General features: G+C 34.3%; 2 protein-coding genes across 3 annotated transcripts; one reads left to right on the forward strand and one right to left on the reverse strand.

Annotated features, from left to right (window-relative positions):
• Window positions 1-6372: 6372 nt before the first annotated feature.
• On the forward strand, window positions 6373-10712 carry LOC116027246 (BEL1-like homeodomain protein 2). 2 transcript variants are annotated; one of them, XM_031268755.1, is made up of 6 exons: window positions 6373-6550; window positions 6704-7054; window positions 7354-7848; window positions 8573-8967; window positions 9070-9130; window positions 10067-10712. In XM_031268755.1, exons 2-6 carry the CDS (start codon window positions 6803-6805, stop codon window positions 10568-10570), a joined length of 1707 nt encoding a protein of 568 aa, XP_031124615.1. In that variant the 5' UTR covers window positions 6373-6550; window positions 6704-6802; the 3' UTR covers window positions 10571-10712. The 2 variants fall into 2 exon arrangements, with proteins under 2 accessions (XP_031124615.1, XP_031124616.1); XM_031268756.1 differs by having other exon boundaries at window positions 6850-7054.
• Window positions 10713-10874: 162 nt separating this feature from the next.
• LOC116027248 (type IV inositol polyphosphate 5-phosphatase 11) lies at window positions 10875-15169 on the reverse strand. Its single transcript, XM_031268759.1, has 8 exons — window positions 14874-15169; window positions 14618-14780; window positions 14238-14368; window positions 13388-13464; window positions 13035-13160; window positions 12692-12879; window positions 11749-11886; window positions 10875-11414 (listed from the first exon to the last, which is right to left on the reverse strand). The coding sequence occupies exons 1-8, from the start codon at window positions 14906-14908 to the stop codon at window positions 11226-11228; spliced, it is 1047 nt and encodes a 348-aa protein (XP_031124619.1). The 5' UTR covers window positions 14909-15169; the 3' UTR covers window positions 10875-11225.
• Between the last annotated feature and the right edge of the window lie 234 nt (window positions 15170-15403).

Here is a 15403-nt window from a genome sequence, read left to right on the forward strand (position 1 = left end):
CAAGAGTTTTCCGAACCTTTTGCCTATTTTGAATTTTGATATGAAAAATGTTATTTACCCAATTACCTATACATATGCCACTCACAAACTTTCCACTCGGGCAACTTTTAATAGATTTATTTTTCTTGTTTTTCTTTTTTATTTTAAATCTCAATCAATTAAAACTTGTCACATCAAGAAGTGACAAGCTTGTGAGTGGGTAATGTACGAATATAGGGGTATCTAGCATTGTCTATTTTGATATTGGCCCTGTTTGGTAAATAATCAGCCTATCAGTCAATTTTGGCTTATTTGATCACTATTAGTTGTTTGGTTAATAAGCTTTTTGTAACTCTAAAATACTAAAATTCAAAAGGCTACTCAAAGCAGCATTTTCAATTAGCTTTTTGAAGAAAAAAAATTATACCAAACAGCTATCAGCTAACAGCTAATCTATCAAACAACTTTTTACAATCAGGTAATGTTATTAACAAATCATATCTTATAACCCAAACAACCAACAACCATTTACAGGCCATTATATTAAAATTAGTGTTCAACCAATAAAAATAATATTACTTCGTGGAGGATGGCATTCTTATTTCTTAGAATTCTTACAATCCTTTGTGGGCTAAAAGTTCTTTTCGGTATGGGCCCGAAAATTTAATTCAAAATAAATCATTCTTATATTCCTTATTGAGTTATGTTGGCAAGACCCATTTACGCAAATTATGCCGTGGCAAGGTAGATCTGGGTCCAATACGACGCTGTTTCACTGTTTAAAAAAAAAATTACTAAACATATAGTCCTGAAATGTGTGAATATGGAGGTTTCAAATTGTGAATATGGAGTATAGAATTTGTGCATGTAGAGTTATGAATGTGTGGATTTGTAGTAGAGTTAACAGAGTTCTAGCAACTTGTAGCCGTGTAATGTGTGAATGTGGAGTTCCCAAGTTGTGAACATGGAGTATAGGACATGTGAATATAGAGTTTTGAATGTGTGAATGCATAACAGTGATAATATAGTTACTAAACATATAGCCCTGTAATGTGTGAATGTGGAGTTTTCAAATTGTGAATGTGAAGTATAGGGTCTGTAAATATAGAGTTTGTGTTCTGTTGCGATGAGAAGTCGTTAACGCAGTTAATTTTTATTTTTTATTTTTAAAAAAATTGTGAAATAGCATCGTATTAGACCAGGTCCACGGCATAACTACTGACCCATTTGTTGGCCACCCTAGTATGTGGAAAATAGAAAAATAAAAATAAAAATGGATCTAACCCCATGATTTTGGCAAATTTTTATGTGAACCATAAAAATTACATTATTTGTATACTGAATGTACATTATATAAAATAATGTACTTTCAGTATTTAAATAATATATTATCCTTGAATACAAGATACATTTTTAATATACTAAAAGTACTTATTTGTGTCTTGATTCCTAAATGTACATTATTTAATAATATACAAAATAATGTATTTCTAGTACTCAAATAATGTACTTTTTATTTGTCGTCCACACAGTTGTGGTCCATAGAATAATGATTCCATGATTTCCCAATCACAGTACACTAGGATGTCAAATTACATGCACCATGATTAAAAACTATATATTCTCAAAAAAAAAATGATTAAAAACTATATTCAAATTATGTCTCTACCGTTAACAAATTAAATCACAATAAATAAATCGAAGGTATATAATATGAAGACACACAATATATTAACTGCATGCACATAATTTTTGGACCAAGATCAACAATGCAAGGTGAAACCTGGTCCATTATATAACAATTGCACTACACCTCTATACATAGGGACTAATCTTGTTTATACATGGTGGCATGTGATTGGCGAAAGTGGATGCATGAATGGTGACTAAATTATCACTTATAGGGACTAAATTATAAGTGATGAATAAGTGATGAATGCCTTCAACTTCAACAAAGAGCTTTGGTAGGTTTGTGATTAAAACTTCGAACTTCAATTCTTATCTTTATTGAATTCAATTCTTAGTTTTTGAGTTAAGATAAAAGCCTACCAACTAGACCAAATGAGCTATAGTTGGCCAATGTGCATTTAATAACACACATGCATGTAATCAATTCTTGTAATTGCATGTGAAATTGTGTGTATTTGTGGGGATGATTGGTTGAGAAGTTTTGAAGTGAGAATGCTAATCACACATTCCTAATAATGGTTACGTACCTACTCTGATCTATTGTGGCCTCCACCCTCTTTCACTAGGGTTTGAGCCCACACCCTCCCATATAAAAAAAAAATTTGGTACCACTGGACCACAAAATTACTGACAAACTAAATTAGGATATAATTTAATAATAAATTATTCGTAGTCATTTTCAGATAATTAATTTGAGTTAGCTTTATTAATTCCCTCACTAATTAATAATGTATAAAGAAAAAAAATGTAAAATGTAAAGGAGGTGTGGGAAGTCCTCCATTCCCACTCTATATCAAAAATCATCATTAATTCCTTTTTCTTGTTACCTTTTCCTTTTGCCCTTTTCCATGGTTGCTTAGTGGTTCTTGTCCCACTTGCCTCTTTCCACTAATTTCTCCCTCACTCCCCTTCAACTTGATTATTGTCTTCTCCAAACTGCTCTTACCTCTTCGATATTTGATTGTGTAATAATCACACAAAATAATTCAGAGTTTTTATATAATTTAGAGTTTTTATATATTAAACTTCAAACTGGTTGCTAGGTTGTGAGCATAAATATAATATGTGTAGTCCAACTATCAGCTTATGTTTTTAGTTGAAATGGAGCACATGCTTAAATTTGGTATCAGAGCCATGTCAAAGGTCATGGGTTTGACAGTAGTGGGGTTTAGATTTTTTGAAGTAAAGTATATAACAGATACTATCTTGGAAGAGATTTAGGCTTTTATTTTTTAGGATCATTTAGATGATCTCTAATAAAAAATAAAAATAAATAAATATTTATCAAATTTTCAGTATCTAAAGATTGATTCACTCTCATAGTCTGTATCTCACTTGGATTGTCTTCTTCTCCAAAATTCACACTGTCTTCTTGACGAGGTCCTTTCGTTAGCACTTAGCTGTGTATTCTGTATTTATCATTTGCAAGGGCCTCAACATGAGTCTTTAGGAGGGTTCTCAAAATAATTTGCTCAATGATCTTAAACTTTATTATCATATATACTTGGATTTATTACTAGCAGCATCATTGGGTACTGGTTAAGTGTTACGTATGTTTTCATGTGACATTTTGTAACTACTGTATTGATTATTGCTTAAAAGTTATATAAGTCGAGTTAATGAATGTAATAAACTAATAATTCGTATTTAATATGTACTTGAGATGGTCAAAAGACGAGAAATATATATGTAGGATATCTCAGTTGTCCTCTCCCCCCATTCCCACCCCAACCTCATCCAAGTTGGGGAAAGAGTTCGAAAGAAATTCCTTTGTCATCTTGACCTGTTTGCGCAGGGATTATTCGAGGATGTGGAGTCCCCAATTATGGAAAAGAAAAAATCATAAAAATAAAAATATAATCCCTTCATTCCTTCTTTCACAATATTTCTCCATCTTTCTGATTTAATTTTGAATTCCATTGTCATTACTAACACCTTAAAAATAACAACTAATAGAATAATAGGACCTAAAAAGAATATGATTGTGTGTGTGTATATATATATATATATATATATATATATATATATATATATATATATATTACTTATTTATTCAAATATAATGGGGGTAGGTGAAGGCGGGGTGAGGAGCATGCATGCCCCCCATCTCTATTCTCAACCCGACTAAAATAATAGAGTAGTTTTCATTATCTTTACAATTCTTTGAATTTGTTATCTCTTTTGTGTGCGTCTTCATTAAAGTAGGCAACTGATTTGAAGAAAATATTCATTTTTAATATGTACAATTGTACAAATATTGGAAAGAAAGAAGGAGAGGACATAGATTCAATTCCTGAAATTTAGTTTGTCACAAGATTTATAGTTTAATTATGTGGGATAAAGTTCAATAAAACTAACAATTTGTAAGAATATAAAAAGGGAATCGGGGCTTTAATGGTCTCAAAAGGTATTAAAGTAAGGCTCCGACCTATCTAGCTACTAAAGAATTAGGTTTCACACTTCACTAATAATATTATATTAGGTTAATATATAATAATTAAGAGTGTGTTTTGGAAATGAATATTTAGGGTTTTTTTATCCATCATACTAAAGGAAAATTTGTCATCACTATTTGAGAAATTACTCAAAATAAACTTCGTTTCTGCACACTAAGAAGACTATGTGCACTAAATTCGACCAAGAGAATATTAAAAATAGTCAAACTTATAACATTTTAGTATAAGAATTATGGTTCACTTATTTGGTAATTCTTTTTATTTTTATTTTTATTTTTATTTTTTTGGTTATCATTAGATAACGCCTTTTTTTTTTTTTTTTTTAACAGATAACGACCTGTTGGTAACACATTTTTTAATTGATAACAATGCAAAGTGGGTGTGGCTGCGGCAATATGAATCATTCATCCTTATTTATATTTTTATATTATAATTATAATTATATCCTTAATTTTGTACGTATAACACCTGTGAAACCCTAGCTAATTAATTACTCTTGTTTTGTTTTATTATGGGAAATAATGCTTTGATACCGTACATAAAAGTGACGTGTTATTAAACTAGAAAATGACAGGAGCATATATATATATATATATATATATATATATTATTGGAAATTAATATGTGAGCTCTCAAGTTATACTTTCACTTTCAAATTATTGATGTATACATTTTTCTTGAGACTCACATAATAGAAATAACTTATCATAGTAAAAGTGAGAAACTAAAAATTTGGGATTACATGCAATATAATAGAACTATCTTTTTCTTTATTAATAAGTTGAATATGCATCCATTTTTATATGCACTATCAATCTTAGAAACATACATTTTTTTTCATGGCAGAAACCCCTACAATTACCACTCCCTAGTTTCTATTAGCCACTCATTGACGTGTCATCTTTTTATTGGATACGTAAATTTCTAACTAAGGCGAGGTAAGGTCAGCCAATTCATTAGTAATCCATGAAAATAAGTATTTAAAAAAAAAAAAGAATGGTAATTGTAGGAGTAAGAAGCATTTTCAGTACAATATATATGTCTAGTTTAATGGGATATCTAGAAAATAAAATATAACATTTATGCAAATTTTCTTGGTGCCACTTGTCGAAAATGAAATGGGTAACATTGTAAATTAGGTTTTTCGAGTTGTACTATATTATGGACCCAATCATAAACTCGAACAACCTATCATGCTACTAAAAGTAAGTTTTAAAAAAACTTTTTATCTACTAGATTAATGTCTTACAGAATGAAATTTGAATATATTATTCTATAATTTCTTCTCAAAAATTTGAATTTGATGGATAAGTAGATAATGTTAGCAGTGAGAATGAGATCCATAGACCTCTGAGATCAATTTTTCAAAACTAGTGTAGTCCCCCACAAAGAAAATAACCTTAACTTTATCATCATCTCCCAGCAATTGCACAGTTGTATCTTCCAAATTGCAAAGAACAAAACCTCATGGCTTGCTTCGACAATTGCAGACTTGTCCCTTTCCATTGATCAGCATTACATTTTTAAGTTTAATTGGTTTTCTCTTTATTTCACAACATACTATGATATGATTGGTTATCTATTCTTCTATATATATATATATATATATATCCACATGGATATATATACAAGAAATTTAAAACCTTTTTTTCTTCTCAAAGTAATTTTTTTCTTGTCTATTTAGGAGTAAATAATGAATATATAATTGTGACATATATCATATGCTTTATTGTCGAGTAATAAATCATAATTATCATACTTAGTCACAAGTTTGATTTTTATCAGCGCTCTCTTTGGTGAGCTTGTCGCACAGGGTCTTCTTAATGTGGATAACTTCTCTGGTGTAGTTTGCAGGTTACCAAGTACATTCCCTCATGTTTAAAAAAAAGTTTAATTTTCACCTTGGCATGCATGAACCTTCTTTAATTTGTCTATCCTGTCACAATCAGTCTTTCTAATGTGGATTAACTCTCCAGTGTGTGGTTTGCAGGTTATTACATAGGTTTGGAGTTTACTTTGTGCACCCCTAAGATAAAATAGAAGAAGTTAATATTCACTACCTTATTTAGGGTGAAAAAGCACTCCGACATGAGTTTGTAGTTGTATTCTCAGGGCTCGAATCCGACCCATGGATTTGTACCTTATTTTTTATTTATGATTTATTAATATTATTGAAAAGGAAGAAGATATTATGGAATTAAATAAAGGAGAGTGGAGTTGAGAGTGACCCTTTATGAGGTTCTCTCCTTTCATTATCCCATCCTCCAAGCTGCCTGCAGGCTTTGTTTCTTGTTTGATTGAGAGAAAAGTTTTCAATGAAAGATCAATCATCAAACTCTCTATCTATTCCCAGAAAGCTGTTAGTTTATCCATGATCAAATGATGTCTATATCAATCTCCAGCTAACCTGCTTTCTCCTCTCTCAGGTAATTCTTATCAACACAACCAAAAACTTCAAGAAAACAGGAATTAAAGGGTTCCAAATTATTCAAACTCTCTTACCTTTAACTTTTATCACATGTCTTCTCACTTGTCTGGTTCATGTTTTCTTGATCATTATTTATGGCTTCCACGAGCAGATTCATGTGCAGAAAGCTATGGAGATAGATGAGATCTGTTCTTGCTAAAACACACAGAGAAAAACTAGGTTTTTTGGTTCTGCAATTCTGCAAAATTCCATGTCTTCTGAAAGCTACTCTCAAGAATTCTACAATAATCCCTGCAGAGAGATGATGATGAGAATTCATGGGGGGTTTGAAGGAGACGCGCCGCCACACTCCCACGGCGGAATGCTGGTGGAGATGGTCGACAACTACCGGTCTGCGTGGCGGAAATCCGCCGCACAAGTTCTAGAAGAAGAGCAGATCCAAGCTTCCAGCTATGGCGGCAGATCATGGCCTCACAAAGATCCACTCTCACTAAACCAAGCAGTGAGTAATTAAGCATATGCTTCATCTAAACTAAAAGTTTAAACTGATAGTTGTGTAGGCCAATTACTTTCTTATAGAACCCATGACCTTTGGCATACGTTGAAAACATGTGCTTCCCCTTAACTAAAAGCCTAAACTGATAGTCGAATTGCACATATATTATCAACAGTATGGAATATGGACTGGAAGATATAGATAATTTTAGGAAATTAGGGTTGTATATATATAAATTTGCTTTTCTTCAATTGTTATTGTTTATTGTTCTCGTTAATCTCAACAATTAACTTCAATTTTTGCAGCTTCCATTGATGAATCTTATCCATGTCAAACCCAGCTCCCCGGAATCCAACCTTATCCATCAAGGATTCCAAGTTGTTAGTCCAATGATAACCATGGAAGCTCATCAAGGGCTTTCATTGTCATTGAAGATGGAGGAGTTTCAGACAAGAAACGGAGGGATTAACAACAATTACTACCCTAACCAAGAATTATTACCTATGGGCACTCATTTTCTTGAAGGGGAAATTCTGTCACGTCAAGAGGTGAACATTATGCAGGTACGACACTCGAGGTACCTAAAGCCTGCCCAGGAGTTGCTTCAAGAATTTTGTTGCCTGGGAAGAGAGTTTCACTTCAAGAATGGTGGGAGGGTCAAGAAGAAGAGTGGGAGTGGAAACCCTAGCTCCGGCGACACGGAAACCGGTGACTCTCCGGTTGAGCGGCCGCCGTTATCAGGTGCAGAAAGGTCTGAGTTTCAGAGAAAGAAAATCAAGCTGTTAGCTATGCTTGAAGAGGCAAGTCGCCGCTCTTTCAGTCTTTCCCCTTACTAGATTAATTATATATTCTCCTCCTTTTGAAATGAAAGCAATAATGCCATCATGTGAACACAAACTTTACCCATAGAGAGGACAAAATTAAAGTTCTTTATACATATATATACTATAAAAACACAAAAACACTTGATAATCAAACAAAAGAAAGTTGGGATGATCTTTAAAATAATCAACATGACAAGTAATCTAGGCCATCAAATTATAAAATTTCATATCAAATTGTTGACTCAGTAACAACAATGTTACAAATTTAACTGACAATAGTATTGGTTTGAACCAGTTTGTTATGGACAACTTAAGTTGGTTACCTCATTATGGTCGGGATTTACCTAGTACAGACCATCAGATTTAACTGCAACTTTTCTGGTCGTCCCGACTTGGAAGGTTGCAGGTAAGGTTGGGTACATGTCGAGTGGGGGAAGAACATGCCCCCATTATAGGTTGTTTGGGAACCTACTAGGATCCTGATCAGCAAACATTAATCCGTACCGGATTAACATTAAACTATGCTAATCTCCTGCATAAATCTCATCACTTTCATCATTATCTTCCCATGGGGGACCATGGGTCTTTCCAATTATCTTTAACATATATCCCAACATTAGTTTAATCAAAAGCATGAAAAATCATTACCCCCATCACTCTGCAAATTAAAAACCCATTAATCACAGTGAAAAAAACACAGGTTGAAGATCGGTATGTTCGTTACCGGGAGCAGATGCGGGTGATTGTGAGCTCGTTCGATTCGGTTATGGGATGCGGCGCGGCGGCGCCGTACATGGGGTTTGCGCAGGCGGCGATGTCGAGACATTTCCGGTGTTTGAAGGACAGTATAGTGAGTCAGCTCCGGGAGACTTATAGAGCTCTGGGGGAGAAGCAATTGGGCGTTTCAGGGAGTTTTGGGTTAACGAAAGGGGAAACGCCGAGGCTGAAAGTGCTAGACCAGAAGCTGAGGCAACAGAAAGCTTTGAACCAGATGGGAATGGTGTTGGATTCTGAGCCGTGGCGGCCGCAAAGAGGGCTTCCCGAGCGGTCTGTTAATGTCTTGAGATCGTGGCTTTTCGAGCATTTTCTTAACCCGTAAGTCTTTCTATCTGTGTATCTGTATATCTTGTTTTTGTGGGATTTGGGGAAGGGGAAATTAAGGATTGTTTTGTGATGTGGTGTTGATGTTTTGTGCAGGTATCCGAGTGAAGCAGACAAGGTTTTGTTGTCTCGCCAGACTGGTCTGTCTAAAAATCAGGTGCCCATTAATTCTCACATCTTTCTGTATGAATCCCATTTATAGCTTCATATCTCTTGGCAGGGATGATTCACTCTTTCTCTCTACAAATAGAGATGTTATTATCTATACTCTCTTCCTCCCACGTGGATCCAAAGGACGTATTAAATTTAATTTGTGGTGTAGTTAGGGTCTTAATAGTGCAGTATTAATATAGTATGTTTCCCTAATTAAGCTTGAGTAGACAGTTGATTTGGTAACCACTACAAAGAAGTTTTAAGTTTGACGCTATGTAAAAGTTGCCTATTAATCTTTTTAGTTTGAGTCATTCAGCTATAGGCAAACAGACTAGTTTACTTCCTTGTGTTCTTTTGTTGGCTAAGGTTACAATGCAGGTTTCACTTAGAGGGCAACTTTGAGCAGTGACCGCAAACTTTCCTGTAAACAAGTGTCTTTCTCCACGTCAATCCACAAGAGATTATGAAATGATACTTCAATTAGGATTAAAACCCCGAGCTAACTTTTCTGGTAGAGTTTGAGTCTTAACACTAGATCGATTTGGTAACCATAATAAAGTTTCAAGTTTGACTCTTTATGAAAGCTATCTATTGTTTTTCTTACTTAGAGCCAATTAGCTATGACATAGGTTGATTTAACTCATTGTGACCCTTTGCCAACTAATGTCACAAGATGAATTTTTACCCTGCAAAAATTCTGTTTAGGCGCCGGCCGGCCGCCTAGTATATTACCATAATCAGTGGTCTAGGTGGCCGACCAGCTAGGCACGGACTAAGCCTCCTAAGCACCGATTAGGCTTGGCCTAGTCGGCCTATTAGCTATTTTTCTTTTTTATTTTTAAAATGGATTATTTCATTGTTGGATTATATATATATATATAGTAGTAGCTAGTATGAGACAGCAATAAATGATGATGGATTGTTGTTTGATTTACTGCAGGTTTCAAATTGGTTCATTAATGCTAGGGTAAGGCTGTGGAAACCCATGGTGGAAGAAATGTACGAACAAGAAACTAAAGAAGAAGAAGGAGGGGGAGAAGAAATAAACGCACACACACCAATGCTGCGTGACGATGATAATAATAACACTAAGGAAATTACTGCAACAACTTCGCCGACGACGACAAAACCGACAACAACGTTACCGTCGGCTGCAGCGACAAAAAGATGCCAATTCAATGCGACGGAAAACGACTCCTCACGAACCAACATCATCAATAATTATGCGCCCCAGTACGCCTCGGGAAACCAAATCACGATGATTCGTAACACCGCCGCCGTGCCGCCCCTATCTCCGGTGGCCGGAACGCCGCACAACTGGCCTGGTCAGGTGGTGGATTGTGGCGGTGGGTTTGGGACTCCGGCGACAGGGGACGTGTCCCTAACTTTGGGACTTCGCCACCCAGAAAATAGTGTAAATGTTACAAACTTTGGGGGCTATTAAATATTTAGTACTAAATTAAAACACAAAATGGCTACAAAAATTATATATATATATATATAGTTGGTGAATAATTTGGGTTTTGTAATTGACATATAACTCTTAATTGTAAAATTAAAGTGAGAATTGTATTTTGTTTTGTTCATTGTGGTTGTATGTTTATCAATTATTGGATTAGAAGAAATATGAGTTCTATTCAATTAATTAATAGTTAAAGCATTTTATAAGTTATTAACTGAACAAACACCCCTAATTTGAATCAATTAAACACAAATAATAAATTACATAATTACAAAATCAACATTCATCGTCCAAAACCATATATTTATATACAAATTTCGATCTATCCATATATACTAAGGGTTTAAAACAAATACAAAAATGTACAACAAAGACATGAATAATAGTGACAAAAATAACACTTGGGTTCATGGTCAATCTTTGCAAAAGGGTAACATCCAAGGTGCCGATCAACACCATACCAACTCGCACCAAACTCAACCAAAAAAAGGTTTTTTCTTTTTCTTTTTCTTTTTGAATTGCACAAGTTGTACATAGTTCGTACAGTACCATTGAACTATACTTGATGCAATTATAAGACTCCTTTTTCCAATCATGAATTTACATAAACAAAAAGTTGTGCTTTTTTGGAGTTGAATTATTGTGAGCTTTCTTGCTGGTTTGTAGATACTGACCTACTGTTCAGTGTTAAGCAAAGATGAGCTTTAACTGGCCTGTGATCAGAGCTGTGGATATTGTCTATGGATTCATATGAATGCAAAGTCGCATTTATGTCACTGCTGTGTATCTTGAACAATATTCTGTCGGTCCATGATGGTACTCTAACCTGCAGTTTTTTAAAATACATTCATAAATAATCAACTATATATAAATGTAAAATAATTAAAAATTAATTCCAATCAAGTTGATCCAAGTTATTGTCTTGATAACCACAAAGTCCCAAATTCGTCAATTAGAGTTATCTATTTGCATTCTTGATTTGAGTTGGTCAGTATGAACAACCTAAAGTGATTTACTTCATTTTGTAGTCCTTTGTCAATTAGGGATTACAAGAAGAGGTTTATCCCGTGCACACGTTTGATTAGTGGCAGCGGTTTTCCTTGTAACAAAAAATTAAAATTAATTAAAATAAAATAAAATGAAAATTTTAAAGAGATGACCTTGTGACTGGTATCATAGCTGCTGCTGCCAATATCATATTTGTAAGTAGGTTTGAAAGCCAATGCCCCTTCATAATATCCATTGAAAATCTCCCCTCTTTCAGCCTCTTGTAATAATTGGTCTCTGCTAGTTAGCATCTACAACAATTACAAGAAAATTAATTATATATATGAGATGCTCTAAGGTGAAAAATGAAATTAAATCTGAACCGTTGATTAAATTTAGGTCAACAACTCAGTTTATTTCAAAGTACAATAATCCGTGCAATTCATCAGTAGATATATATAAATTATCATTTCTGGTTGTACCTAATTGACACGTTAAAAATGTTGTATATATATAATTTTAGAGTAAATACCAGTGGAGGTCCTCCGACTTTGATGGCACTGCCACTTTTAGTCCTCAACTTTTAAATTAACCACTTTTAGTCCTCCGACTTTGATGGCACTGCCACTTTTAGTCCTCAACTTTTAAATCAACCACTGTTAGTCCTCTTACTTTTTGTTTCTAGTCACCTATGGTCCTTCCTTTACAATTGGATATCTAATGTAATTTTTTCAAGGGCAATTCAGTCATTTGGTCCAAAATTTAGTGTTAACAAAGGAGAGTGGAGAATAGGGTTTCTTCAATTATTCTGATGAGAAACATAATACTTAATACATTAATTATGAAATGAATGAATTGCCCTTAAGAAAATGACATTAGATGTCCAATTATAAAGGAAGGACCACAGGTGGCTAGAAACAAAAAGTAAAAGAACTAAAAGTGGTTGATTTAAAAGTTGAGGACTAAAAGTGGCGGTACCATCATAGTCGGAGGACTAAAAGGGGTTGATTTAAAAGTTGAGGACTAAAAGTGACGGTGCCATCAAAGTCGGGGGACCTCCACTGTCATTTACTCTATAATTTTATAATAAAAGGTGTTGTGCTACTAGCTACTTACTTTGTGAAGGTCTCCGTGAATCAAATCTCTAGCAGGATAAGTCTTGATTCCTTGCAATCTATAGTTTAGGTCTCCCAACCATACTGTAACTTTGGCAGGCCTTGCATATGGGTTCCAATTCTTGGAGAAGAGGGAGTCTGATATCTTCTTCAATTCCAAATTCCTCTCTTCCACATTGTGTGCGTGTGCTACAATCAAATTACGTCACATTTAAATTTTGTACCTTACGAATATAAATTCTGTACATCGTTGTTTCGACCTAGAGTCCATAATGCTATGTGGACCCTGGTCTATTATATAAATTGCGAAGTTTAATCATAAAATATTGAAAAAAAATACTTACCGGATAAATGACAAGAAACGAAAACCATGGAGATTCCCTTGTAGCTAACTCTAATAGCCACAGCTCCTTTCTTTCTCCTTATCAACCCTCCAAATCCTCCTATGCTGTGCATATCCACTTTTAACTCTGCAAATTAGGCATAAATTATGACTATATTCTTGCCAACACGTTTTTGGTCAAATTTGTCATATATAATGTACTTTTTTAAGTGATATGCAGACTATCACACAGGTGCGGCCGGTGTTTTATCCAGTGCAAAAATTTAAAAAACTGGTTGTGAATTTGTATCGATATATAAAAAAAAAAATTAGTGTAATAATTAAACTAATAATATGTATACACATATATCCTACCTCTGATGTTTGGCGCCAAATTCTTGGGTCCAAATATGTACAGCTGAAGAGATTGCATCACTGCTTTTCCTATTAGGCTTCATCATATCAACCAATTGGGTAAACAAAATCAAAACTTGTGTTACTTATGGCTAAACGCGTAAAAAAATTGAATTTAATGAAAAAAATTAATGATCAAAAGACAATTTATCTTACTAGCAACTTGACTAGACTTTATAAAAAAAGAGTGGAGAAGGACCCCACTATAGACCATGTTTTGTGAGTTTAATTTCAAAGCCGTCTAGCACGTAAAGTTTAATAAAAGGCTAACTTATATGAGAAGTCATGTATATTATATCTATGGCTGAAAATGACCTTAATTATATATTAATTATGTAATAAGAGAGCCTTGATTGGGTAGAGAATTTTGTTTTATTTTTTGTTTCAATTGGAAAGTTTGACTGTTTTCATCTTATACCAACCATGCCTAATATTGTCCACACATTCTTCCCTAATAATTTAATCTAATAATAAAACATTATAATAACAATAAAAATAATAAAAATTATATGATGTCAATTAGCACTAATGACTAAGATACTAGAGCTCAAGCAATTGATCTCGGAGTGATTGGTCAATTGGACTCAACAGAGTGCTCGACTATTAACCCTCGAGTGGGGCAATAAAGTGGACACGGGGACAGAACTCTAATACTCCATTAAGAACAGTAATCTTTTGCAAATCTCAGCCCTTAATGTCCAAAAATGAGCATATATATATGTATGAATCACCTTAGAATTTTCTAAAAATATAAAGACAATATAATTAAGCAAGAAAAATGATCGATGTAGAATTGAAGCAGCTTACATACATATGAATATCAGAAAGGGCATTCTTCAACAATTTGGAAACATTAATCCGAGGAACCTCTTGTAGACCAATCACCAGTAGATCAAATTCTCTGTTTCCTTCCACTAGTTTTTCTATGTCCTCCATACTCACCTTCACCATAGTAGAATAAATCAATTAAAAAAAAAACCAACAACAACAACAACCTTAAAAAAAATAGATACAGTGCCCACTGCCCACATGGACAGCTTAGTTGGCCAAAAGGCAAAGCTTGAAAAGACAGACACCAACGGCGGTGGGAGCAACTTCTCACAGATGCTCCATTAGGCCGGTCCTGGGACCTTAGGGTTGGAGATTCAACTGGATTAAATTAATGAGGAATAAAAGAATAATAATGCAAACCTGTCCATTCATATTCCAAGTAATGATGCACATGCAGAGATCGGATCTGCCGGAGAATTCGCACCGGTTGTCGACTCCGACCGTCTTTATACCTTCATGGCTGGCATCGTCGAAGCCGTTAAGGATTCCCATTGCCGGTTTTTTCTTCACCCTATGCTTTCTTCTGCAAGAAAAATGTACAGAAAATCTTAATTAATTTGCAAACTACTGTAGATGAATTCTTGAAAATTAGAACAGTATATTCTGCAGAATATACATTGCTGAGAATAGTTGAACGCATAGCCCTTCCATTGCTGATGATTATAGAACTGATGAGAAAGCTTCAATGAAACTGCAGAAATTAGATGAATTGAAGAAGAGAGCGGAGGGGTTTATGAATGCATGCAGGAAGTCTTGGGCGGCTGCAAGGCGGTGGAAAACTGATCTGAGGATTGGAGGAATAAGTCAAATGCTTGGGGATATCTATCGAGCAGTAATAGGATGTTTTGCGGTTTGATTATTAGTTTATCTGCGAAACAACGTTAGGTTTGGAGGGGTTGACATTTATGTTTATATGGAGCGTTAAATCAAGAATGATCTAGCGATCCGCCAACCCCACACGCACTTTTTTCCGTTATCAGCAACCAAACATCTTCAACAGTAGAATAATTTGGCTTTTCCATGCCTTGAAAAAGAGAAAATGTGACTCGTGGGGTGTCTAGCAATTCAGAACAGAACTATCAACTTATTTTGAATTGGTCTGATTAGATGAGTTGTACTCTCAAACATGTTGATTCCTTTAATTTA

This window comes from Ipomoea triloba, chromosome 8 (assembly GCF_003576645.1).
Source record: "Ipomoea triloba cultivar NCNSP0323 chromosome 8, ASM357664v1".
Classification (NCBI taxonomy): Eukaryota; Viridiplantae; Streptophyta; class Magnoliopsida; order Solanales; family Convolvulaceae; genus Ipomoea; species Ipomoea triloba.